We start from the raw sequence: 27,890 nt of genomic DNA on the forward strand, positions 1-27,890 counted from the left end.
AACTCTTTAGAAATGGATTGTTGTTTTTTTTAACCACCATTTTCAGCCTGCGTATGAACAAATCTTTTTCCAAGTTGATCAGTAATTTCCTTAGTTTGTAAATTATGCACTTGTGTAGATCATAGGTTGCCCACTCATACCTGACAGTCATTCCATGAATTGATAACACCAAAGTCTAATTTCACCTTCACATTAAGTGCTGATCCTAAAGTTTACTTACAGATGTGATCATGAAAAATTTTCCTCATGCGTGAAAACCTAAATTAGTTTGTTTACTTTAAATATATTTATTGAGTTAACAACATTCATATGAAAACAGAACATTCCAGAATACTTTCAATAATAATCTAATAGAGTTTTAGCTCAAATTTATGCAGAAATATGGAAAATGCTGAAAGGTTCACAAACTTTCAATAACCACTGCAAATTCCCTCATGGTTTAATATAAGTTACTGGTTTCCTTAAATACACAACATTGCCTCTATAAATGGCATTTGGTATATGCTTTTGGTGTCATTCTATTTAGTACTTTACAAAGAAATACTAGTTATAGTATTGCCAACAGAGCGTAAAAAAAAAAAGTGAAAAGAAAAAAAAAAAAGAAATATTTACTACTTTGGACTTGCGAACCTGGCCAACACTATAGAGTGTAATGGTTGAAAGTGTTAGTGAAATTGATCCAGAAAATCAAATATTTCTCCACGAAAACTACTACAATTACACATGTTTTGTTATACACATGTTTAATTCCTTTGTGTGTATTGGAACACCACAAATATGGTAATATGAAAAGCACACCTGAATTCAGATAAAAAGAGAAGTTGACTCAATCTTTGGATTGTGTGTATGCGCCACATTAAGCATGGAGAACAGAAGAAGGAGAAGAGAACTTTCTGAGGACTTGAGAACTAAAGTTGTTAACATTATCAACATTCAAGCAGGACCGGACTGGCCACTTGGCAAATGCCAGAAGGGCCTGCCTTGTTGTGGGCTGCTTTGTCTGCAACATTGTTAAAAGAATCGTTGTTAACAGAATCGGTGTTCTCAAGACACCGATACTGTTAAGAGTTGTGACAGAGCACAAAGTCGTTGACTCAGTCACTTACCCCAGCAGGTCATGGGTATCATTAGAAATATTGGACTTGTAGAAAATCTTCCTTTCCTCCATCCAGGGTAATATTAGTTATATATCCCATCTAGTGCTTGGGGACGGAGACAACATGGGCCTGTGTGATATCAAATGCCAGGGCTGAAGTTCAGCCCCAGTCCGTACCTGCTCTCAAGGTTACAAGTCCATCTCCACAGATCTTGATATTCCTGTGCCCACGGTGCAAAACAATCAAGAAGTTTAAAACCCATGGTACTATAGATAATGTCCCTGGCCATGGATAGCAGAGAAAAAAAATTGATGAAAGGTTGCAATGCAGGATAGTCCGGATAATGGTTAAGCAGCATCAACTAAGTTCCAAAGAAATTCAAGCTGTTCTGCAGGCTCAGGGTCCAGCAGAGTCAGTGCAAACTATCTGTTGATATTTGATTGAAATGAAACACTATGGTAGGACACCAAGGAGGACCCCACTGCAGACACAAAGATAAAAAAAAAAAGCTAGACTGCAGTTTGCCAAAATGTACGCCAGTAAGCCAAAATCCTTCTGAGAAAGTGTCTTGTGCACATATCTGACTGTAGTTACTAAAGAGGTTTTGGGGCTGTTTTGCTGTCTCGGGCACTAGGTGCCTTGACTGTGTGCAAGGCATCATTAACCCCTTTACCCCCAAGGGTGGTTTGCACGTTAATGACCAGGCCAATTTTTACAATTCTGACCACTGTCCCTTTATGAGGTTATAACTCCGAAACGCTTCAACGGATCCTGGTGATTCTGACAATGTTTTCTCGTGACATATTGTACTTCATGATAGTGGTAAAATTTCTTTGATAGTACCTGCGTTTATTTGTGAAAAAAACGGAAATTTGGCGAAAATTTTGAAAATTTCGCAATTTTCAAACTTTGAATTTTTATGCAATTAAATCACAGAGATATGTCACACAAAATACTTAATAAGTAACATTTCCCACATGTCTCCTTTACATCAGCATAATTTTGGAACCAATTTTTTTTGTTTGTTAGGGAGTTATAAGGGTTAAAAGTTGACCAGCAATTTCTCATTTTTACAACACCATTTTTTTTTTAGGGACCACGTCTCATTTGAAGTCATTTTGAGGGGTCTATATGATAGAAAATGCCCAAGTGTGACACCATTCTAAAAACTGCACCCCTCAAGGTGCTCAAAACCACATTCAAGAAGTTTATTAACCCTTCAGGTGTTTAATAGGAATTTTTGGAATGTTTAAATAAAAATGAACATTTAACTTTTTTACACAAAAAATTTACTTCAGCTCCAATTTGTTTTATTTTACCAAGGGTAACAGGAGAAATTGGACCCAAAAAGTTGTTGTCCAATTTGTCCCGAGTACGCTGATACCCCATATGTGGCAGTAAACCACTGTTTGGGCGCATGGGAGAGCTCGGAAGGGAAGGAGCGCCGTTTGACTTTTCAATGCAAAATTGACAGGAATTGAGATGGGACGCCATGTTGCGTTTGGAGAGCCACTGATGTGCCTAAACATTGAAACCCCCCACAAGTGACACCATTTTGGAAAGTAGACCCCCTAAGGAACTTATCTGGATGTGTGGTGAGCACTTTGACCCACCAAGGGCTTCACAGAAGTTTATAATGCAGAGCCATAAAAATAAAACAAAATTTTTTTCCCACAAAAATTATTTTTTAGCCCCCAGTTTTGTATTTTCCCTAGGGTAACAGGAGAAATTGGACCCCAAAAGTTGTTGTCCAATTTGTCCTGAGTACGCTGATACCCCATATGTGGGGGGGAACCACCGTTTGGGCGCATGGGAGGGTTCGGAAGGGAAGGAGCGCCATTTGGAATGCAGACTTAGATGGAATGGTCTGCAGGCGTCACATTGCGTTTGCAGAGCCCCTAATGTACCTAAACATTGAAACCCCCCACAAGTGACACCATTTTGGAAAGTAGACCCCCTAAGGAACTCATCTTGATGTGTTGTGAGAGCTTTGAACCCCCAAGTATTTCACTACAGTTTATAACGCAGAGCCATGCAAATAAAAAATATTTTTTTTTCCACAAAAATTATATTTTAGCCCCCAGTTTTGTATTTTTCCAAGGTTAGCAGGAGAAATTGGACCCTAAATGTTGTTGTCCAATTTGTCCTGAGTACGCTGATACCCGATATGTGGGGGGGAACCACCGTTTGGGCGCATGGGAGGGCTCGGAAGGGAAGGAGCATCATTTGGAATGCAGACTTAGATGGATTGGTCTGCAGGCGTCACATTGCGTTTGCAGAGCCCCTAATGTACCTAAACAGTAGAAACCCCCCACAAGTGACCCCATATTGGAAACTAGACCCCTCAATGAACTTATCTAGATGTGTTGTGAGAACTTTGAACCCCCAAGTGTTTCACTACAGTTTATAACGCAGAGCCGTGAAAATAAAAAATCTTTTTGTTTTCCCACAAAAATTATTTTTTAGCCCCCAGTTTTGTATTTTCCCAAGGGTAACAGGAGAAATTGGTCCACAAAAGTTGTTGTCCAATTTGTCCTGAGTACGCTGATACCCCATATGTTGGGGTAAACCCCTGTTTGGGCACACAGGAGAGCTCGGAAGGGAAGGAGCACTGTTTTACTTTTTCAACGCAGAATTGGCTGGAATTGAGATCGGACGCCATGTCGTGTTTGGAGAGCCCCTGATGTGCCGAAACAGTGGAAACCCCCCAATTATAACTGAAACCCTAATCTAAACACACCCCTAACCCTAATTCCAACGGTAACCCTAACCACACCTCTAACCCTGACACACCACTAACCCTAATCCCAACCCTATTCCCAACTGTAAATGTAATCTAAACCCTAACCCTAACTTTAGCCCCAACCCTAAATGTAGCCCCAACCCTAACCCTAGCCCTAACCCTAGCCCTAACCCTAGCCCTAACCCTAGCCCTAGCCCTAACCCTAGCCCTAATCCTAGCCCTAACCCTAGCCCTAATGGGAAAATGGAAATAAATACATTTTTTTTTTATTTTTCCCTAACTAAGGGGGTGATGAAGGGGGGTTTGATTTACTTTTATAGCGGGTTTTTTAGCGGATTTTTATGATTGGCAGCCGTCACACACTGAAAGACCCTTTTTATTGCAAAAAATATTTTTTGCAATACCACATTTTGAGAGCTATAATTTTTCCATATTTTGGTCCACAGAGTCATGTGAGGTCTTGTTTTTTGCGGGACGAGTTGACGTTTTTATTGAAAACATTTTTGGGCACGTGACTTTTTTTATCGCTTTTTATTCCGATTTTTGTGAGGAAGAATGACCAAAAGCCAGCTATTCATGAATTTCTATTGGGGGAGGCGTTTATACCGTTCCGCGTTTGGTAAAATTGATAAATCAGTTTTATTCTTCGGGTCAGTACGATTACAGCGATACCTCATTTATATCATTTTTTTATGGTTTGGTGCTTTTATACGATAAAAACTATTTTACAGAAAAAATAATTATTTTTGCATCGCTTTATTCTCAGGACTATAACTTTTTTATTTTTTTGCTGATGATGCTGTATGGCGGCTCTTTTTTTGCGGGACAATATGACGCTTTCAGCGGTACCATGGTTATTTATATCTGTCCTTTTGATCGCGTGTTATTCCACTTTTTGTTCGGCGGTATGATAATAAAGCGTTGTTTTTTGCCTCGTTTTTTTTTTTTTCTTACGGTGTTTACTGAAGGGGTTAACTAGTGGGACAGTTTTATAGGTCGGGTCGTTACGGACGCGGCGATACTAAATATGTGTACTTTTATTGGTTTTTTTTTTTTATTTAGATGAAGAAATGTATTTATGGGAATAATATTTTTTTTTTTTTTTTCATCATTTTGGAATATTTTTTTTTATTTTTTTTACACATTTGGAAAATTTTTTTTTTACTTTTTTACTTTGTCCCAGGGGGGGACATCACAGATCAGTGATCTGACAGTTTGCACAGCACTCTGTCAGATCACTGATCTGACTTGCAGCGCTGCAGCCTTCACAGTGCCTGCTCTAAGCAGGCTCTGTGAAGCCACCTCCCTCCCTGCAGGACCCGGATCCGCGGCCATCTTGGATCCGGGGCTCGAGCAGGGAGGGAGGTGAGGAGACCCTCGCAGCAACGCGATCACATCGCGTTGCTGCGGGGGGCTCAGGGAAGCCCGCAGGGAGCCCCCTCCCTGCGCGGTGCTTCCCTGCACCGCCGGCACATCGCGATCATCTTTGATCGCGGTGTGCCAGGGGTTAATGTGCCGGGGGCGGTCCGTGACCGCTCCTGGCACATAGTGCCGGATGTCAGCTGCGATAAGCAGCTGACACCCGGCCGCGATCGGCGGCGCTCCCCCCGTGAGCGCTGCAGATCGCTATGACGTACTATCCCGTCCAGGGTCAGATAAGCCCAGGGCACCTCGACGGGATAGTACGTCTAAGGTCACAGAGGGGTTAAATCTGAAAATTACGAATATTTTTCGGGATGGAATTTAGTGCCCAGTGTCGGAAAGTTGGGTTTGCATCCTAGGTCATGAGTCTTGCAGCTGGACAATGACCCCAAACATACTTCAAGACGCACCCAGACATAGATGGAAACAAAGTTCTGGAGAGTTCGGAAGTGGCCAACAATGAGTCCGGATCTAAATCCTATTGAACACCAGTGGAGGGATCTTACAATCTGCTGTTAAGAGCTGGCGCCTTCTATAATGAGACACCTGGAGAAGTTTGCAAAAGAAGAGTAGTCCAAATTTCCACTCGAAATGTGTAAGAAGCTTGTTGATAGTTATAGGAAGCGAGTGATTGCAGTTAACTATGCCAAAGGGTGTGTAACCAAATATTAAGTTGAGGGTGCCAATAATTTTGTCCAGCCCATTTTTGGGGTTGTGTGTGAAATTATGTCCAATTTGCTTTTGTTTCTGTTTATTTTTATGTTGTTCCAATACAAACAAAGGAAATAAACCTGTGTATAACAAAACATGTGTAAGTGCACTAATTTTCTGGGAAAAATACTTCATTTTCTGGAACAATTGCAAGGGTGCCAACACTTTCGGCCATAACACTATGTGACATAGCAAATTAACCTGTAGATACGGGGTTAATAGGGTTATTAAAGTGCCTGGCGCCACACTAAGCAGAAGAAAATTAACTTTGTTCTTCGCGGCAGCGTTCCAGTTTCAGTCACGTGGGCAGCGCCAACGCAGGTAAAGTCAACCGCTTTACTTTACCCGTATAGCGAGTATAGTATGCAACACTGACTGCCAGCCATAATGCAGAGAAAAAGGTTGGTCAATGCTGGCGATACAGCCGCCGCTCTATTCAGAGTGAACCAGTGGGGGTTCTGCCCCCGTGACAGAAAAGCTGCCGGGGAGAATAAAAGTACATTTTCTAAGTGCGGGCAGGTTAAAAATGCTAGTAACCTACAGATTAAGCCCATATCTGCATATTTATGGCATTTTTTTTCTGATGACAGGTACCCTTTAAGTCCTTGAGTCTTCAATATCAGAGCTTCACCGATCTGCTGCTCTCAAAGCTGGCGACCAGATGTTAGCAGTTACAGAGCTGAACAGCACAGCTCCATCAAGTGCGTAGTGTGCTTCTGCTGAACTGCACATCCTCATCTGAATAGGAATGGATTTGCAGGGCTCTGTTTTACAACTGCTAACATCTGGCCGCCGCTGGCACTGAACAGGTAATGGGTGGAGGGGGGGTTGGGAACTGTACCCATACTAAACTGATCTATCCTATAGGTCTATTTACATGAACTGATCTCGGCAGCACTATACAATTGCTGATCATTACTTGTTTGCCGATTAGTGGACATTTCATAGCCTGTTTACACAGGCAGACCCTCGCTTCAGTTGCGCACTGATCAATCTGAATTAGGTTGTTCGGTGCATATAAACTGCTACTGTTCTCAGCTACACGAGTCCTGTTTACACAGCATGATGCGCTGCCGAGAATGATATTTTGTGTAGTTAACTTAATTGGATGACTGGTTAAACTGCAAGGTTATTTTGAATGAGTGTTTTGGTTCAATATAATTTTTCAGTGTACATAGACCTTTATGATGTTTCATCAATATAAAAGTAGTGGAACAGACTTTGAAGCATATGGCCGGTAATATGACTGGTATACCCTGCAATTTTGCTGAATTACTTGTGCGAGCCAAGTTGATTTTGGTAGTTCTACAAGGGTCTAGCTGCTTGGGGCTTTAAAAAAAAAAAGTTATAAAATTATGAGGATGAATTACAGTTGTGTGAAACCAAAGAGTTAGATTAACTCAATCAAAAGCAATCAGAAGAATCATCATTAGGCTATGTGCACACGTCAGGACTTCTTGCAGAAATTTCCTAAACAAGACCGGACATTTTCTACAAGAAATCCGCATGCGGATTTTTTGTGGATTTTTCAGCTTTTTTTCTGGAGGTTCTGGGATGCAATAATGTAGTGAGAAACCCACAAAAAATCCACAAAATTAATGAACATGCTGCTTTTTTTTTTCCCGCGATGCGTTGTTTTTGCGGGAAAAAATGCAACATATGCACAAAAATTGCGGAATACATTATAAATGATGGGATGCATATAAATGCATATTTTAAGCGTTTGTATTGCATTTTTATAGCGAAAAAACGCTTGGACAACATCTGCAAGGAGTTTGTATGTTCTCCCCATGTTTGCGTGGGTTTCCTCCGGCACTTCCGTTTCCTCCCACACTACCAAGACATACTGATAGGGAATTTAGATTGTGAGCCCCATCAGGGACAGCGATGAAAATGTGTGCAAACTGTAAAGCGCTGAGGAATATGTTAGCGCTATATAAAAATAAAGATTATTATTATTAATTACTCCAAGGAGCAAATCAGATTGTGACCAACATCAGTAAATCTAGATTATTAGAAACTTTGTTAATATACCAATCTCCTTTTATCAATCTGCAAATCTTACAGCTTATTAAAGGCTGGGGAGAGCCTTGCTGCAGTGTTCTTCAATGAGATAACTTATGACTTGGCCCCGAGATCACTACTTAACTTTCAATAGCTCAATTTCTGAGAACATTCACAACATTTATATACAGCTATGCTGCTCTACCACTCACTGTTAAGCTCTATTCACATTAGAGTCAAAGCTAATTAATAAAAGATACAAGATGGAGTAAATATAATCTTTCAGAATTCCAATATGTAATTATTTTTTTCAGTCACATTTTAATATTACAGAAATGATGCTGATAATGTAACAAAGAAAAATTTTGTATATTGCGTACACAATTGGAAATTTGGAAATGTTGTATATTATGTACACAATTGGAAACCATACAGAAAAACTAGTATGCTGCATGTTTACCAAAATTAAGTGTTGACTAATTTTGAATTTAAATGCAAGATTAAAGTAATCATCTAAAGCCCTAAAAATGCCGGTTACTGTTAACTAGCTGATTTAGAATTTAAGGAGGACCTGTTAGCTCTTGTATTTCCCCTGGAATAGCATTTCTGGGTTATCGTTTTTCATAACTGGTTATGCCATTCCTCCTTTAGCCCTTCTAGAAATTTTCGGAACAAACTGACTGTTGCTACTACTGCCCTTTTCAACGGTGTGTCCCTACGCATCCTGACCCTGTCCGCACCACTTGAACAATATCAGACTACATAAGGACACCCCCCACCCCTAAAGTAGTAACACTCGGTTGTCAATTTATTCAGAAACTTCTAGGAGTGAGAACTGAAAAATAGCGGAATGCAAAGTTCTAAGAAAAATGCTCCAGAATTGGCATTTCATTGGAAATACAATTTATTAAAACAAACATGTTAGAAAAAAAAAGTGGGGAAATGCTAGTCACTGACAAATCAAGACATTGTAATGATATTTATGGACCAAAAAAGTTGAATTGTTACATTCTTCCCCGAATTAGCAGTGTGAACATATTCTCCATTACTACAGGCACTGGGATTAGCAGCAACAGTGTAGTGATACTTACTGTATACCCCACTTATAATCATTACTAAAGATAACTCTATAGATATGCTTAACATGCATAACTATGGTATACATACAATTTATAATTAAACACTAATGTTTCATATATATTTATATATATATATATATAATTTTTTTTTCTTTAAATAAAAAATAAAAGTTTTTAGTGCTTCTACACCCAACATACAAAGTCAGCAACCCCTTGTGCAAAACAATACATAAAATAAGGGCAGATTTGGTATGGTTCAACTGTCCATTGTCATAAATAAGAACCCTACACCACACTTTAGGTGGAAATATAGGTCTTTCCATTTTTTTCTTTGTTAAAGCACCCAATCGTTCTTTGCTAGGAGATGCTGCATAAAACACAATCAAACGATACTCAACTAAAAGAATATTTTAACATTCACTAATATTTTTTTTTTGTGACCTGACACTCACACACGCACACACCCGGGGGGAGGGAAAATTAAGTAATCAGTTACCTTGACTTACAATATAAACAATTTCTCATAGTACAACAGGCCTATACATAGGTGCACCATAATCTATATATTTCTATATAAAATAGCCATGAAGGGAGGAATATTGTTAAAAGGCATAATTCTACTCTTTTACATATGCAAGCTGCTACTGTCAGGATATATTTTCTACCCTAGTTTCAGTGCAGCCATATTGTTGACACTTGAACAGTTTCTTTGAAATGTAGAAATTCCTTGGCTGTAAACAGTGTAAACAGTTATCACACACTGTCAGCTACCATTCGTCTTTGTTGCTGATGGATTCTGCACCCAACAGACATTCTCAACTCTGAACAGAGTTTTACAAATGTGTAAATGCATTTCATATACATTCACAATAATAAATGCCCTGTATATAAGCTTGGCAGAGCTGAAAGCAAATCTGAAAATCAAACAAATAACTAAAAAAAAAAATGTTGATAAGGTTATATATATTTATATAATATCTATACATCTATGGAAGTAGAAATATAGATATAATGTAGTTTGCTTTTATAGTGCAATTCAAGCCTTACCTAAAGGTATTTTAAAAGGTTGAACTTTGTGCTGATCAAAAAAAAAAAAAAACTTATACAGTCTGGAAAATATTGAAGCAACTCTATCAGAGGCTGGTAAACTCATAGTATCGTTTGTGTTGTAGGCTAAGATGCGGACACCAGACTCTTTGAAGGACTTCTTGTCCATTGATACTCTGCTAAAAAAAAATAAAAAAAGGAATGAACAAAAATGGAAAAAAAATAGGTAAATCTTCTAAAAGACTACAGAATTTGTCTCCAATAAAAAGACTTCAAATTTTGTAAGGTGTCCACTGGAATTTGTTTTATTCAGGACACTCTTGCTCTTCACTACTGTCCACGCGTGCATCCATCCTCTTTTCTTTATGGCTATTGTAAATTTTTCTCATTTCCTCTTCATATTTGATAAAATTGTCCCCAAACCTGGTCCATACTTTGTAAGGGACTGTGATAGTGTTGCGATAGGGCGGTCTAACCTCGCTTACCCTCAAGAATATGCCATAACGGTTTGAGCCAACATCAAAGTAGAACCTCTTATTGTCCACACGGAAAGATGTTCCTTCTGGAAGCTCAGGAGGTTCATCCCCACCACCTCGTCGCTCTTCTATATCTCCTTCGCCATAATCTTCAATTAGCTGAACTAATGCATCTCTGAATTCAATCATACCTTGCGCTGGTAGAACTATAGTCTGCTCTTGACCCAAACTCTGCCCAAAATAACCAATCATTCCAGGTCCTCTGGTCATAGTTTGTCTTATTCTAAGAAAGCGTCCCCGTTGGTTCTCTTTAAGGTCTAAATAATATTTTCTATTGTCGCGTTCAATATACTCAGTTTTCAGAACACTGTGTGTTGCAGGTTCTTCTGATCCAACAGAACCTGAAGGTGAGGATGGATGAGGCCTCCTTCTAGAATCATGCTCTTTCTCATTACCATGATCACTTCTTTGAGAATGACTACTTCGTAGACCCAAATGAGCATAGTGCTCAATAAAATCTCCTAAACAATCTTTTAATTCAGCAGCCACAGACAAGGATAATGTTAACTTGCTTTTTCTAATATTATCCTGTCGACCTCTACCAATCCAAACTTCTGCAATCTTTAAAAAACGACCTCGAGCGCTCTGCTTGACGTCCAAGTAAAACCTTTTTTTTTGAATGTCAACTCGCTTAGATGCTAGCTCTTGTATCTCTAAATTTTGCGTGGAGGGGTAGCTGTACTGCTGTGGATAAATGTTCCTGCTTATACCTGCACTTTCCCTTTGGCCTCTTCCTCGATCCATATTTAATGTCTCAGTCAGCTAGAAAAAAAAATAAAAGAATTATTAATTAAAATATTAAATACAGTTGAAACAATAACACTGCCCCCAAAGTGCCTCAATGTTTTCTCTATGGAGACCCCAAAGTATTTTCTACTGGCAATGTAAATTATGAATTAAGAAAAATGTCAGCATGCAAAGTATACTTACATTTCCGTTGACAATTGAGCTACAGTTATACCACATTAAAAATTCTAAAACATGTATTGCAGTAATACTGTAACAATTTTACTGGCTACTAAAGCACAGGACTCGAAATTATCAGAGAAAATAATCTTACAGTTTGATTACACGTTACTAAGCACACTAGACAACAGTCACTTGACCAAGTGACCAAGTTGTTCTTGAATATGTCAGAGTCAGGTCTCTCTCCATGATTCAAAGCAATCAGCTACCCCATTTGAAACAAGTTCTTTAAATGAGAAGACTTTTTTGCTTCTGAACTTTAAAAACACCAATTCAGATTTTTTTTTACCACTGGAGAGGTGCTTTTCTTACGCTTACCAGCTGCCATCTTCACCTTTTATCGCTGCAGCTACAGTTGGTCTAGAACAGATTGTGACCTGAAGGATTGTTCTTGTGTTGCTGGTGCGAGAAAGAGGTCATTTTTCAATGCAAGTCTACAAAAGCCTCGTTCTGGCCCTCATTGACTTGCAATGAGAGCGTGTAGCCATTTTTCTGACTTCCGGCCAGTCAGAAGTTGGAGTCACAAGATGTCATCACGGTACCCGATTGGTACAAGTATAGCCTGTAAGTGGAAGTCGGTTCAACCCAAATTGAATATTGAACTTTGGTCACAAACACAAGATATCAAAGGTATGGAATATCTTACAGTTATGCTAAACACCACTATTGAGCATTTTAATGCAGTTTCAACTCTGTGACACGTATTGGGTTCAGAGAGACTACTAATAAGCGTAGCGGCAATTGGTTGACATGGGTCATATAGTAAGTTTCTTTAGTTCTCTCCACCCCCTTCGGTCTCCGTGTCTTGTTGTGCAACTGTTTTTGTTAGAACATATTAAGATGCAGACTTGCTATGTGGAGTTTACTTGTATTGATGATTACTGTTTGTCAGAAATTTTTCCTACTATTGCTATTTTAAGAAATCTATTTTTACTCTATTGTCCCGTCCTTTTCTGTATCACTATACAGAAAATTTAATAAAATCCAATAATAGAAAAAAGTAAAAATAGGCACCACTCCAGCGAGGAAAAAACATAACTCAAAACGCTAGAGTGTTACTTTAATAGGCCAAAAGTCTATCTCCATAAAAATAACCTGACTTGGTTGACATGGCTGCAGCAGAAATGACACATCACGATAGCTCATGACTAGAGTAGAGCGAATTTGTTCGGGTTCCCTCTATTCGGCAAGCTATAGCGCTTACCGAATAAGCTGCAGAGAGAACCCGGCTTCCTGGATCGCGCTGGTTGACACAGTTGCGACACATGCAGCTGCGGGACTGATCAGCCGGAGAGATCCAGGAAGCCGGGTTCTCTCTGCAGCTTATTCGGTATGCGCTATAGCTTGCCAAATAAGAGGGAACCCGAACAAATTCACTCAACTCTACTCATGACCGCAACAGCCAATCACTGAACTCAACTGTTTTAGGACATCTGCCTTGAAATGCACCATGAGCCCAGTGATTAGCTACAGTGATCACCTGCTGTAGTAGCGACAGCACTGCTGAAGCCCTATCTACAGGGGTGGAGACGAGGGTGTATGTTAGCATGGCAGGAGATAATGAAGATTTTGCCATTTTAGAGGAGATCAAAACTTTAGGCTATAAAAATTTAAAAGACGCAACCCATATAAACCTTTCCCTCCAAGAATGCATCTCATATATCTTTGCAGGTTAGCAACACCATAAGGAAACATGTATGAGATATGTCCTTGGTATTAATTTATTTGCTTAAAGGGGTACTCTGGCGATATAAAGTATTTTAATGGACATGCCTACATAAACTATAAGGATAGCGTCCATAGCGTTGTTTGTAATCCTGACTGTACCTGCTATTTAAAGCGAGGGTGGATCTGTTCCTCACTGCTCCTCCTCCCTATTCCTGGCTGCTAGTAACAGCCAGCCCCCTAATAACATCTCCTTTCATACAGTTGGAGATCAGTGAGAGGCATGGTCAGCCCCGGTCAAGCTACTACATTCATTCTGTGCAAGCTCTGCCTGCACTCTCCCTCCCATCGGGATCCATGCCTGTTAATTTCACAGCTTCTTTCAGTCAGGTTGACATGTCAGAATAAGCTACAGAAGTGCATTACGTAGGGACGTGTGGTTCAGCGCTCTGCCTCTGCCTGACACATTACGAGTAGAGCTGAGCGAATTTCTTCAGGTCCCCGCTTACATGGCAAGCTATAATGCTTGCCGAATAAGCTACAGAGGGAACCCGGATATATGGAGCGCGCCGGCTGATCAGGGCTGCAGCTGCATGTGTCGTGGCTGTGTCACTGTCACAGCACATGCATGGAGAGCCGACACATGCAGCTGCAGCACTGATCAGCCGGCGCGCTCTATGTTTTGGTTCCATAGTAGAACCAAAAACACTCAGTTTCAAAAAATCACAGTAATCCGCAAGTGCTAGTAAAAGATGTATAAACAGGGTATTTGGTTGACACGTTTTTTGAAAAAAATGTATGCTAAGCTGCTCCACCAATTAGCATACATTTTTTGCAAAAAACGTATCAACCAAATACCCTGTTTTTAACATCTTTTACTAGCACTTGGGGATTACTGTGATTTTTTTGAAACTGAGTGTTTTTGGTTCTACTATGCTCTTTTGTGTCTTCAAGTTTCTTGGTGGTGTGTGAACATGTTCCTACAGACTTGTTCACTGTGCAAGTAGCCCATGTGTTCCTGTTTCCATAATTGTTCTCTTGTGTCTACAAGACTAGGGAGTTACCCACCACTCCTCTTGGGCTATCTGCACAAAAGCTGTTCCACTCAGCATGTCCACATGGACTTTTCCTCTCTGAATCCTGTTCACACAGGTAATGTACAGATGATCAGGTTTTTAAATACATCAGATAGGACTGCTCTGATATGGGTATACCTTGACGATTGGTGGAGCAGCTTAGCATACATTAGGGAATCTAAAATACCATTAACGGTAAGTAACTAAGACTTTATTCGGTCGCCCATGACCGCACCAAATAGAGAATTACAGAGAGTTATCTAGGGAGGGACTACAGCCTGCAGTACCCTTATACTGAAGGAGAGGTCTGAGGAAGCACCCAAATCTAATCTATAATGATTGTAAAATGTGCTCGGAGAAGACCAAGTGGCTGCCTTACATATTTGGTCAATGGAGACTTCCGACCTTTCTGCCCACGAGGCTGCCATGGACCGAGTGGAGTGCACCCTCAGCTTCTGAGGTGCCAGCCTGCCACTTAAAGTGTACGCTAGGTAAAGCCTCCCTGATCCACCTAGCTATTGTGCTCTTTGACAACCAAGACCCTTCCCTATGCCTTGAAAGGAGACAAACAAGGCATTGTCCTTTTTCCAGGAATCAGTGACCGATAGGTACTCTAGAAGACATCTAACATCTAGAATGCGGAGCTTTCCTTCTGGTTGGTCGGGTTGGAGATGGAAGGACTATTTCCTGTGTTCTATGAAAACTGGAAGCTACTTTAAGTAAGCTGGATCATGTCTAAGTATAACCCTATCGTCATGGAACTGTGTATACAGAGGGAGTCTAGAAAGTGCCTGGATATCACTCACCCTTCGAGCTGATGTTAATGCCACCAAGAAGGCTACCTTGAGGTAGAGTATCTTAACAGAGGCTGATGAAATGGCCGTGAGCACTAGGTTTAAATCCTACGGCATAAACCTTTTCCTAACTATGGATCTGGACTTGCCCGCTGCTTTAATAAACCTACTAATCCAATAGTTATTGGCAACATCACAGCTAAAAAGGGCCCCTAAGGCTGATACCTGCACCTTAAGGGTACTGGTGGAAAGACCCATGTCTAGACCTTTCTGAAGGAACTCCATGATTTGAGCTATTGGAACCTCCTTCCCAGCTACAAACTCTGAATTCCGTAAGAATTTTTTCCAGGTTCTAGCATAGATCCTGGTCGTAATCTCCTTCCTACTTTTAAGAAGGGTATTAAGTTTGGAGGAAAACCCCTGGTGGATGATATAGGCCACTGTGACCTGATTGTAGGAAAGGACCCGCAAGTGATGACCCTGCAGATATACAAGGAGCTTTTTAACTGCTAGTTCTACTGCCATTAATTCCTTCAGATAGAAGAACTGTCTACTTCATGTTGTTCCCATAGGCCCTGGATCATGACCTCAACCACGAGCCCCCCAGCTAGTAGGGCTTGCATCCGTGGTGACCACCCGGGTTATGTTATACTCCCAGGGAACCCCTCTGGATAGGTTACTCTGGTCTAGCCACCAATCAAGGGATTTCACAGAGGTTTGAGATAAAGTCAGCAGACCCTCTAAATAACTCCCAAGGCTCCTATCATTCAACAAGACGTCCCTTTGTAGAGCCCTTAAATGAAATTGTGCCCACTGGACCGCGGGGATGCAAGATGACAGGTAACCCAACAGGGACATGGCTTTCCTGAGGGACATGGTGGGGTTGTTAGAAGCGTTGAGAACCTGATAGCGGAGATGGATCAACTTGTCAGACGGTAGATGACACTCCTGAGTCTCAGAGTCTAAAATTAGGCCCAATAACTGCTGCACTCTCAGAGGCTGTAACCGAGATTTTTTTAATATTTAGTAGCCACCCTAAGCGTTCCAGGATGGACATTGCCCTTTCCAGCTGTACTAAACAATGGTCCGCTTTTCTGCCTACAATAAGGAAGTTGTCGAGGTAGGGAATAATAAGGATGTCTGATTCACGCAGGTGGGCCATGACCTCAGCCACAACTCTAGTGAATACGCGAGGGGCAACCGCAAGGCCAAAGGGAAGGGCCCTAAACTGGAAGTGACGGACCGAACCTCCCATGGAAACTGCTACTCTAAGGAAACGTTGATTGGCTACATGAATTGGTTCATGATAATATGCAACCTTTAGATCTAACACCACCATGAAACAGTTTTCAAACAATAGCTTTACTGCTGAACTGATTGACTCCATCTTAAAAGGGAACCTGTCACCCCCAAAATCGAGGGTGAGCTAAGCCCACCGGCATCATGGGCTTATCTACAGCATTCTGTAGGGATGGGATGGAGTAGAGATGAGCTCTGGCTTAGATATCACCAGGCCAACATTTCAGCCACAGTGCCCTTCGAGCCGCATTGGACAATCCTGCTGCCCTAGCTGCCATCCCTACAGAGTCCGCCGAGGCGTCGGCTAGGAAGGCTGCAGCTCCCTGAATTATAGGTAAGGCCTTTAAGATGGATTCTCACGGGGCTCTGTCCTTTAACTGGGATTCTAGTTGATCCAGCCAGACCATCATGGATCTGGCTGTACAGGTGGAGGCTACCTCCGGTCTCAGGGAGGCAGCTGACATCTCCCAAGTCTCTTTAAGGAAGGAGTCCGCCTTTTTGTCTAAACGGTCCTTCAAGAAGCCCAGGTCCTCAAAAGGGAAAGGAAGGTTTTTTAGAGGCTTTAGTCACAGCTGCATCAAACTTCAGGGCCTTGTCTAACCTATCCACCACGGGATCCTCAAAGGGATATCTACGTTTGAATGCCGGAGGCAAGGAACCCCTTTTTTCCGGCCTCTTCCATTCTCTGCCTACCAAGCTCTGAATTTTACTATTCAGCGGAAAGGATCTGCGTTTACTTGGATCCAATCTGCCAAACATTAAGTCTTGTACTGAAGGCTCCGGCCTGGAATCTGCCACCCCCATGGTGGACCTGACCGCTTTAACCAATTTATCAATGCGGTCTAACGGAAAACAGAAATGGCTAGAGTCCTCCTCTCAAGATGAAGAAGGCCCCGAGGAATCTTCATCCTTTCTAAGGTCAGCCGATGAAATCTGAGTCTGTCAACCTCATTCTACCATCACTCCCTTTCTTCTTAGAACTCTCCTGAGATAGAGACTTTAAGGACTCCTTCACCTCCGACCTAATAATTTCCCTTAGGCTCGTGGTGAAGTCGGGGGTTTCCTTTGCTACCTGTAGAAGGGGGAAATATAAGGCACTGCATTCTAGCTAAAGGCTAACCATCCCCCTTTTAGCATCCTACCGTCTACCGTACACAAGGCGGACATAACTCTTTTGGTTAAGCGTCTGGCAGGGGACATCTTCAAAGGGCACACTCCCTGTGCCTCGGTTTCCCAGAATACTTCTTCCCGGATCACGAGGGGGACATTTCTCTGCCGATTCTGCTTATTCCTCCACCCTGGAGGAACTCTTGAAGATGGACAGATCACTTGCCCGGCTACTACTCGTTTCCCAGGCCTTCTGTCGGGGCTTTATATGGGGCCTCACAGAAGCATGCTGCTCTGCATTCGGTTGCTGCAGGTCCTTCTGCTGCTCCAAGGAAGCTTCTGCCACATCCATCCTGGTAACTGCTCAGTAGCACTGTCTGCAGGCATCCAGGACCTTTATGTCCCTCCCCCTCCTGAATATCAGGGTCAGCAGGTCTCTGGCCAGGGGGGTACCACCCCCTCCGGACCCAACATGCCTCCCGACTCCTCGCCCCCCCCCCTCCGGGCCACCATCCCCGGCGAGCCGCGTGCACGTGACCCGGCGATATACCGGGAGAAAAAAAGCCGGCCAGCACCCGAGTTCCGGTTCGGCCTTCCAGGCCCCGCCCCCCGACACGTTACCAGCACGACCACCAATGAGGCCGCAGCAGAGCGCGATGGGACCACTCAGGGACGTTATCAGCTGAGCGCAGGACAGAAACTGATGGATCCATTGGGGAGGATACTTACCTTCCACTGCTGGCCCTCAGGAGACGGAATCCTCTGGACACCGTTCCACCTGCTCCGCTCACAGATGTGGAATCCTCCCTAGACCCATCGTGGTGCTTCCAGGGACCCCGTACCAGCCGAGGTAGGGGACCCCCGCTACCTAAAACCGACTGGTCGGGCCTGGGTTCCTGAAGAAACCTCCAGGTATCTGTAGTAACCCCGTCCTCTTCAGGAACAGGAAACCAACTGTAAATCAACTGATGCGTGGGATAGGTGCTGCCCTTTTGTATCTGTAGGTTTCCTGTTCCTGAAAGGCGGATCCCCTCTCTCGTTGGTGCTGTCATGGGAGACCGAATAAAGAAGGATTTTGGAGAAAAGATTTTGCTGAATAGTTAGTGGGCGATATTTGCAAAGCTCTGAAGGTGGCAAAACAGCAAAAGAACAAACAAACAAAAAAAAAAAAAAAAAAAAAAAAAACCACAGTTGCCCCATTTTAAAGACTGCATCTCTCAATGAATTAATTTACAGTTCGGCGACTACTTTGGACTTACAGGTGTTTTTACTTTCTAACATTCATGCTATGATTTATTCTGGAGATTTGCAAATATGCTGGTTTAGTGCCCAAACATTGTGCCTAGCTTGTGCTTGTGACGACAAACACCCCGTAAATTGTTATTTGGGGGACGGGAGCATGTAGATTTTCCAGAATCTTTATTCTCCCAGTAACGTGGGAACCCCTATATTTACAGTGACAGATAATGGACCGACCTGAGTGGGAAATGGTTGTGCGTGGAATTAATACCTTTTTTCATCGCTTTCAGTATATGGCTAAGATTACATTCTTGTGTTCTATGCTGAGCAATTATGTCGGGTTTCCGAGTAAGTGGGCAGCATTGTGGCTCAGTGGTTAGCACTGCTGCCTTGCAGCGCTGGTGTCCAGGGTTTAAATCCAACCAAGGACAACATCTACAAGAAGTTTGTATGTTCTCCCCGTATTTGCGTGGGCTTCCTATGGGTACTCCATTTCCCTCCCACACTACAAAAACATACAGACAGTGAGTTTAGATTGTGAGCCCCATGGAGACAGTGATGATAATGTCTGTAAAGCGCTGTGGAATGTGATGGCACTATATAAGCAATGCATAATAAATAACAAAATCCCACAAAAAATTAAGACGAGACCCCCAGCGGAACCGCTCACTATGAGGCTGATGGAGTCACTTTGGACTCAGTTTGGTATCTGTTCCAGAAGTATCCATCTTTTTTAGTATTGCATACATCTGTAAATGTCCATACTTGTGCTCTAAAAAGACACCTAAAATGATGATAGACCACCGGAACAGGGGCCAGATGGAGTCCAAAGCGACTCCATCTGCCTCATTATAGTGAGCAGTTCCCTTATTTGAGTGAATCGCGGTTTTTGGGATTTACAAGGAAATCCCAATGTCAGCACTCAGCAGTGTGCACTGGATAGATATGAACCAAGCCTTTTTATACCTTTTTATGATTTTTGGGAGGCAGAATGAACAAACAGCAGTGCAAGAATAGTTTTTATTTTTCTGACGTTTATTTGTATGGTATAAGTGATCAGGTGCTTTATTTTTCTGTCAGTGCAGCGATATCAAATTTGCATTTCTTTTATATTTTGCTATTGCACAGTAGAAATCCTTTTTTTTTTTCATAAACAAAAAAAAATAGCTTTTTAGTGAAAAATATTTTGAGAGCTGAAACTTATTTTTGGCAAACAGAGCTGTATGAAAGGATATTTTTTTTCGCAAAAAAAGTTGATGATTTCTTTTCCCACAAAGACATCTTGGAATAAGCCCTCACGGGCAGAGTCTTCTCTCCTCCTGTACCAGTTGTGACTTTTATTGTTCAAGATTATTGTACCTGTTTTTATTAAGTATATTCCTCCTCACATGTAAAGCGCCATGGAATAAATGGTGCTATAATAATAAATAATAATAATCATAATCATCATCATAATCATCATTTCCACAATTGGATATGTTTAACAAAAAAAAAAAATAAGTCCCTGTGCTGAGATAATCTTATAAATGTGCCCCTGCTGTGCACTGTGTAATGGCAGTGTCTGACCGTGCTGGGACATGGTCTGATCATGCCATAGCTCCTGGGTAGGGGAGAACGCAAAATAGAGTATACAGACAGGCAACATGGGATCAAAGATTATACTTTTTGTGAGGTAAAACATTTCCCTGCCGGTTTTTAAAAAATGTTTTACCTCGAAGAAAGAATAATTTGTGATCCTGTGCTGTAATGACTGTATACTATATTGCTTACTCCCCTGGCAAGGAGATGTGGTATATTCATACCATGTCCCTGTACGGTCAGACACAGCCATTAGGCCGGTTTCACACGTCCAGATAATTCCAGTACCGTATAAAATCAGTACTGGAGTTATCCGTGTCCGTGTGCTCACGTGGCACATAAGTGTGACACACGTGCGGCACACGTGTGCCGCCCGTGTGCCCACTGGGTACCACACGCACCGTGCAGGAGACAGCGCTAAAGTTTAGCTCTGTCCCCTGCATCGTGCTGAATCCGCGATTCATATCTTCCCTGCAGCAGCGTTTGCTGCAGAGAAAATATGAATAATAGTGTTTAAAATAAAGATCTATGTGCCCGTCGCCCTCCCACCCCCCGCTGTTCTGAAAATACTCACCCGCCTCCCTCGTTGGCTGTCGCTGCTTCCTGGTCTGGCCGCATCTTCTCCTGTATGCGGTCACGTGGGGCCGCCGATTACAGTAATGAATATGCGGCTCCACCCCTATGGGAGGTGGAGCCGCATATTCATTACTGTAAATGAGCGGCCCCACGTGACCGCATACAGGAGAAGATGCGGCCAGACCAGGAAGCAGCGACAGCCAACGAGGGAGGCGGGTGAGTATTTTCAGAACAGCAGGGGGGGGGGGGGGGGGCGGCGCACAGGGGGTGGGGGACGCACAGGGGGTGGGAGGGCGATGGACAAATAGATCTTTATTTTAAACACTATTATTCATATTTTCTCTGCAGCAAACGCTGCTGCAGGGAAGATATGAATCGCGGATTCAGCACCAGTGGGGGGGACAGCGCTTAATGAAGCGCTGTCCCCTGCACGGCACACGGACTGCACACGGACAACGTCCGTGTGCGGTACGTGTTTTACACGGACCCATTGACTTTAATGGGTCCGTGTAATACGTGCGCTCCCATGATGAACACTGACATGTCTCCGTGTTTGGCACACGGAGACACGGTCCGCAAAAAAAATCACTGACATCTGAACAGATGCAGTGATTTTTATGTGTCTACATGTGTCAGTGTCTCCGGTACGTGAGGAAACTGTCACCTCACGTACCGGAGACACTGACGTGTGAAACAGGCCTTACACAGTACACAAAAGGGGCACATTTATAAGATTATCTGAGCACTGGAATATTATTATTTTTTACACACATCCAATTATGGAAGCTATCATTCCAAGATCTATTGATTAAAACTTTGTTTATGGGGCCACTCCTTTAAAGGGCCACTGTCACCCCCCTCCAGCCGTTATAAACTAAAAGAGCCACCTTGTGCAGCAGTAATGCTGCATTCTAACAAGGTGGCTCTTTTAGTTTTGTGTTCATGTATTACTAAAATAAAGCGCTTTGAAACTTTTCAAAAATACCTATCTTTGTCCACGGAGGCGGGTCCTCAATCCCCAGCTTGAACGGTACTCTGCCGTCACTCACATCTTCAGGGACTTTCGGCACCGCTCCCTCCGCGCTGTTTTCTCTTCAAAACCGACGCCTGCGCTGTGTAAAACTTTGTGGGGCAGGCGCAGTAAGCTCTGGCGGTCTGACGTCCCAGCCAGGCTTGCAGACTGCGCCTGTGCTGGCAGTGTGGCCACCCACCTCGGGAATCCCTGCCCTGCACTGTGTTATGCATTATGCACAGTGCGGGGCTAGGAGTCCTGGGCATGCGCACTGCGTGTGTCAGACTGTCACCCAGGTCCCCCGTCTTACAGCGTCTATATTCAGCTGATCGTGCCTCCTCTTCCTAATAGCAATCGCCGGGACGATCAGCTGAATAGCCAGAGGCTGTAAGGCGGGGGACCTGGGTGACAGTCTGACACACGCAGTGCGCATGCCCACTGAAATAGGTGTATTTCATATTTGACGTGTTTTGGCACGATAGAGTGCAACCTTTTTTTGTATAAGTTTTATTTTCATGTCACAAAAACCTAAATGAATGAATCATGAAAACACATTTTTCCCTTTTAGTTCATGGTTTAACAGTGATTGGGCTGACAGAAGTTGCAAGGGGCAATGATTGTTAGAGTTGGGGAAACTCCAACTGTACTGCGACTGTGAAAAACAAGCGGCAAAACGTCCAACAGCATCGGATTTTTTGTGACTTGTTTACTGCAGTTGCATCGATGTGTGAGGTAAGGGTCACATTGCAACCAAACTGGAGTGACTTTCGCTGCAACACCCAGCAAACTTAGACCTTCACTACAGCATATACTTAAAGAGGTTATCCCATTTTATTTAAATTTTTTTTTACTATGGGCCAAAGAACTAACAGGCGGGTAGATGTTAATTTACTGCCTGCTGACGATCTCTGCTAGCTCTGAATGGTCACAGATCGCTCTTGCCAGATATTCTGCAGCTTTCGGTGACATCACGTCGACAGAGTATCTGCTTCTCTTCCGATCTGCTCTGTTGATGGGCTTGACTGCTGATGTGAAGACGATTGACAGCTGGCTGCACGCTGCCTAACTTCGGTATGCCAGCTGTCAATCAGAAGGAAGTTGGCAATCACGCTTCGTCGACCGAGCAGCCCGGAAGAGTTGGTCTGTTGACATGAAGCAGCAGAAACGCCGGCAGGAGCGGTTAGTTAGAAACCTCTTGCCCGTTATTTTTAACTAAGGGCCTAAGAACTAACAGTCCAAGATAACACATTTCAGGGATTTGTCCAGTTTAAAAAAAAACTTTTTCCTATATGCACAATTCATTGTAAAAAGAACCCTCCAAACACACTGTGCATTACTTAACCTCTTAAGTTAGATGATGCTACCAAAAGACCAGGTAGTAGCAGAGATGCTGCACTTGACCAAGGGACGGTAAGTAAATCAGTTTGTGTTTTTTTTTTTTTTACAGCAGCAACTACGATGTCAGAGCAGAACCAAATCGCACAAGTAACCTGGTAACCTACCTGCGCTCAAGAAGAGAGATCATCAAGTACAGGGTTGAAAACACCACTTCACAGCTCAAATTTAACCTGCACCTGTGGATAAAAATTAATAGTAGATCAATTAAATGTACAAGAAATGATAACCCTTTAGCTATGCACCTATTCTGAATCTAAAGGATCTGCCATTTTTTTTCCATTACAATATTTCAATAACGCTAACATTTTTATTTTCCTTTCAAAGAAGTCATCTGAGGGCTTTTTTTTCGCAGTTATAAATTATAATTAACAGAGTCATTTTAGGGTACAAATAATCTATTGATTAGCTTTTCTATTTTTATTGTGAGGAGAGGCAAAAATGCAAATGCTGATAGAAACAGCCAAGCCCTCCATAGAGAAGGTAGAGGCTGTTTCTTACCATCTCTGTCTTCCTTGTTGCTATATACAAAGTGCTGAACAAGCTCTACTATGCAGCCAGGAGGCTCAATTTCCACTGTAAATGGGGCAAAATACACCAGCCCCAGTTACAGGGAAAAAAACAAAAAAAAAAAACAAACATTTAAATGTTGAAATGTCCCACCCAAAATGTCTTTTATGATGGACACAATATTTGTAGTAAATGAAAAATAAAAAAATAAATAAAAAGTAGGTGATAACACAAATATTGGCAATTCAAATTGCTGTTTATTACCCATTCCCTGAAAAAAAAATAGGTAAAAAAATATATATTGAGATAGATGCATTTCCTTTATTTTCCATCAATACTGGGGGAGGTGGAGAGTGAAAGTGGGAAAATAAAATCTAAGCCCCATGTTTCAGAGAAAGATGCAAAAAATAATTTTAAATATTTGAAAGAGAAAAAAAATACTGCTCTTTAAGTCACCAGTATGAAAAATCCTGAAAAAATGTGCCTAGTCCGGAATGGAGGAAAAATGGTCCGGCCCTGAACTGGTTAAATGGTATCTTTTGTTTCCACAAACTTTGCATAAACTAATAATATGGATCAATGAGAATCTTTGTAATATTTATTTTCTCCTCTTAGAAGTTACTTTTTCACTAGCCCTCTCCTACACTCAGCGAAGCAGCTCAAATCCATCTTGTTCAAAGAAAGTCTGCCAGCACAGTGAGGTATCAGATTGCACCTCTATCATACTCTATGGAGCACAGTGAGGTATCAGATTGCACCTCTATCATCCTCTATGGAGCACAGTGAGGTATCAGATTGCACCTCTATCATACTCTATGGAGCACAGTGAGGTATCATCCTCTATGGAGCACAGTGAGGTATCAGATTGCACCTCTATCATACTCTATGGAGCACAGTGAGGTATCAGATTGCACCTCTATCATACTCTATGGAGCACAGTGAGGTATCATCCTCTATGGAGCACAGTGAGGTATCAGATTGCACCTCTATCATACTCTATGGAGCACAGTGAGGTATCAGATTGCACCTCTATCATACTCTATGGAGCACAGTGAGGTATCAGATTGCACCTCTATCATCCTCTATGGAGCACAGTGAGGTATCAGATTGCACCTCTATCATCCTCTATGGAGCACAGTGAGGTATCAGATTCCACCTCTATCATACTCTATGGAGCACAGTGAGGTATCATCCTCTATGGAGCACAGTGAGGTATCAGATTGCACCTCTATCATCCTCTATGGAGCACAGTGAGGTATCAGATTCCACCTCTATCATACTCTATGGAGCACAGTGATAGACAAGCAGATGGAGCTGCTAATCAAGCAACTATTTTAGCTCACTTCAGTATAGGACTCACAGTCACACAGCACAGTACGAGCAGCTATATGCTACTGGTGGCCTGCAAAGCAAGTGAGCTATGATCACGCTGGATGAGTTGACTTATTGGTGTCATTTTGTGCAATATACAAATCTTTGATCACTTTTCATTATGTTTTTGAGGTATGGCATGGAAAAAAAATATAAACTGCAATTCTACCGGTTTCATTTCATACAGTATTAATTTGCTTGGTTGGATTAAAAACGATGATTATTTAACCCCTTCATGACCCAGCCTATTTTGACCTTAAAGACCTTGCCGTTTTTTGCAATTCTGACCAGTGTCCCTTTATGAGGTAATAACTCAGGAACACTTCAACGGATCCTAGCGGTTCTGAGATTGTTTTTTCGTGACATATTGGGCTTCATGTTAGTGGTAAATTTAGGTCAATAAATTCTGCGTTTATTTGTGATAAAAACGGAAATTTGGCGAAAATTTTGCAATTTTCACATTTTGAATTTTTATTCTGTTAAACTAGAGAGTTATGTGACACAAAATAGTTAATAAATAACATTTCCCACATGTATACTTTACATCAGCACAATTTTGGAAACAAAATTTTTTTTTGCTAGGAAGTTATAAGGGTTAAAATTTGACCAGCGATTTCTCATTTTTACAACGAAATTTACAAAACCATTTTTTTAGGGACCACCTCACATTTGAAGTCAGTTTGAGGGGTCTATATGGCTGAAAATACCCAAAAGTGACACCATTCTAAAAACCGCACCCCTCAAGGTACTCAAAACCACATTCAAGAAGTTTATTAACCCTTCAGGTGCTTCACAGCAGCAGAAGCAACATGGAAGGAAAAAATGAACATTTAACTTTTTAGTCACAAAAATTATCTTTTAGCAACAATTTTTTTATTTTCCCAATGGTAAAAGGAGAAACTGAACCACGAAAGTTGTTGTCCAATTTGTCCTGAGTACGCTGATACCTCATATGTGGGGGTAAACCACTGTTTGGGCGCACGGCAGGGCTTGGAAGGGAAGGAGCACCATTTGACTTTTTGAATAAAAAATTGGCTCCACTCTTTAGCGGACACCATGTCACGTTTGGAGAGCCCCCGTGTGCCTAAAAATTGGAGCTCCCCCACAAGTGACCCCATTTTGGAAACTAGACGCCCCAAGGAACTTATCTAGATGCATATTGAGCACTTTAAACCCCCAGGTGCTTCACAGAAGTTTATAACGCAGAGCCATGAAAATAAAAAATAATTTTTCTTTCCTCAAAAATGATTTTTTAGCCTGGAATTTCCTATTTTGCCAAGGGTAATAGGAGAAATTGGACCCCAAATGTTGTTGTCCAGTTTGTCCTGAGTACGCTGATACCCCATATGTGGGGGTAAACCACTGTTTAGGCGCACGGCAGGGCTCGGAAGGGAAGGCACGCCATTTGGCTTTTTAAATGGAAAATTAGCTCCAATCATTAGCGAACACCATGTCACGTTTGGAGAGCCCCTGTGTGCCTAAACATTGGAGATCCCCCAGAAATGACCCCATTTTGGAAACTAGACCCCCAAAGGAACTAATCTAGATGTGTGGTGAGGACTTTGAACCCCCAAGTGCTTCACAGAAGTTTATAACGCAGAGCCATGAAAATAAAAAAAAAAAAAATATTTTCTCAAAAATGATCTTTTAGCCTGCAATTTTTTATTTTCCCAAGGGTAACAGGAAAAATTTGACCCCAAAAGTTGTTGTCCAGTTTCTCCCGAGTACGGTGATACCCCATATGTGGGGGTAAACTACTGTTTGGGCACATGCCGGGGCTCGGAATTGAAGTAGTGACGTTTTGAAATGCAGACTTTGATGGAATGCTCTGTGGGCGTCACGTTGCATTTGCAGAGCCCCTGATGTGGCTAAACAGTAGAAACCCCCCACAAGTGACCCCATTTTAGAAACTAGACCCCAAAAGGAACTTATCTAGATGTGTGGTGAGCACTTTGAACCCCCAAGTGCTTCATAGAAGTTTATAATGCAGAACCGTGAAAATAATAAATACGTTTTCTTTCCTCAAAAATAATTATTTAGCCCAGAATTTTTTATTTTCCCAAGGGTTACAGGAGAAATTGGACCCGAAAAGTTGTTGTCCAGTTTCTCCTGAGTACGCTGATACCCCATGTGTGGGGGTAAACCACTGTTTGGGCACACGTCGGGGCTCAGAAGGGAAGTAGTGACTTTTGAAATGCAGACTTTGATGGAATGGTCTGCGGGCGTCACGTTGCGTTTGCAGAGCCCCTGGTGTTCCTAAACAGTAGAAACCCCCCACTAGTGACCCCATTTTAGAAACTAGACCCCCAAGGAACTTATCTAGATAGGTGGTGAGCACTTTGAACCCCCAAGTGCTTCACAGACGTTTACAACGCAGAGCCGTGAAAATAAAAAATCATTTTTCTTTCCTCAAAAATGATGTTTTAGCAAGCATTTTTTTATTTTCACAAGGGTAACAGGAGAAATTGGACCCCAGTAATTGTTGCGCAGTTTATCCTGAGTACGCTGATACCCCATATGTGGGGGTAAACCACTGTTTGGGCACACGTCGGGGCTCGGAATTGAGGGAGCACCATTTGACTTTTTGAATACGAGATTGGCTGGAATCAATGGTGGCGCCATGTTGCGTTTGGAGACCCCTGATGTGCCTAAACAGTGGAAAC

The 27,890-nt window shown here is 42.2% G+C and overlaps 1 protein-coding gene across 1 annotated transcript in view; it reads right to left on the reverse strand.

Annotated features, from left to right (window-relative positions):
- Nucleotides 1–9,211: 9,211 nt before the first annotated feature.
- The window catches only part of PURG (purine rich element binding protein G), a 73,457-nt gene continuing 54,778 nt past the window's right edge, over nt 9,212–27,890 (reverse strand). Inside the window, exons 2-3 of the mRNA XM_069742178.1 lie at nt 23,454–23,525; nt 9,212–11,401 (exon numbers count right to left, since the gene is read on the reverse strand). Coding sequence (XP_069598279.1) covers nt 10,409–11,383 — 975 coding nt within the window. The 5' untranslated portion in view covers nt 11,384–11,401; nt 23,454–23,525 and the 3' untranslated portion in view covers nt 9,212–10,408. The remainder of the gene's footprint in view (nt 11,402–23,453; nt 23,526–27,890) is intronic.

This window comes from Ranitomeya imitator, chromosome 1 (genome assembly GCF_032444005.1).
Source record: "Ranitomeya imitator isolate aRanImi1 chromosome 1, aRanImi1.pri, whole genome shotgun sequence".
In the NCBI taxonomy this organism is placed as follows: Eukaryota; Metazoa; Chordata; class Amphibia; order Anura; family Dendrobatidae; genus Ranitomeya; species Ranitomeya imitator.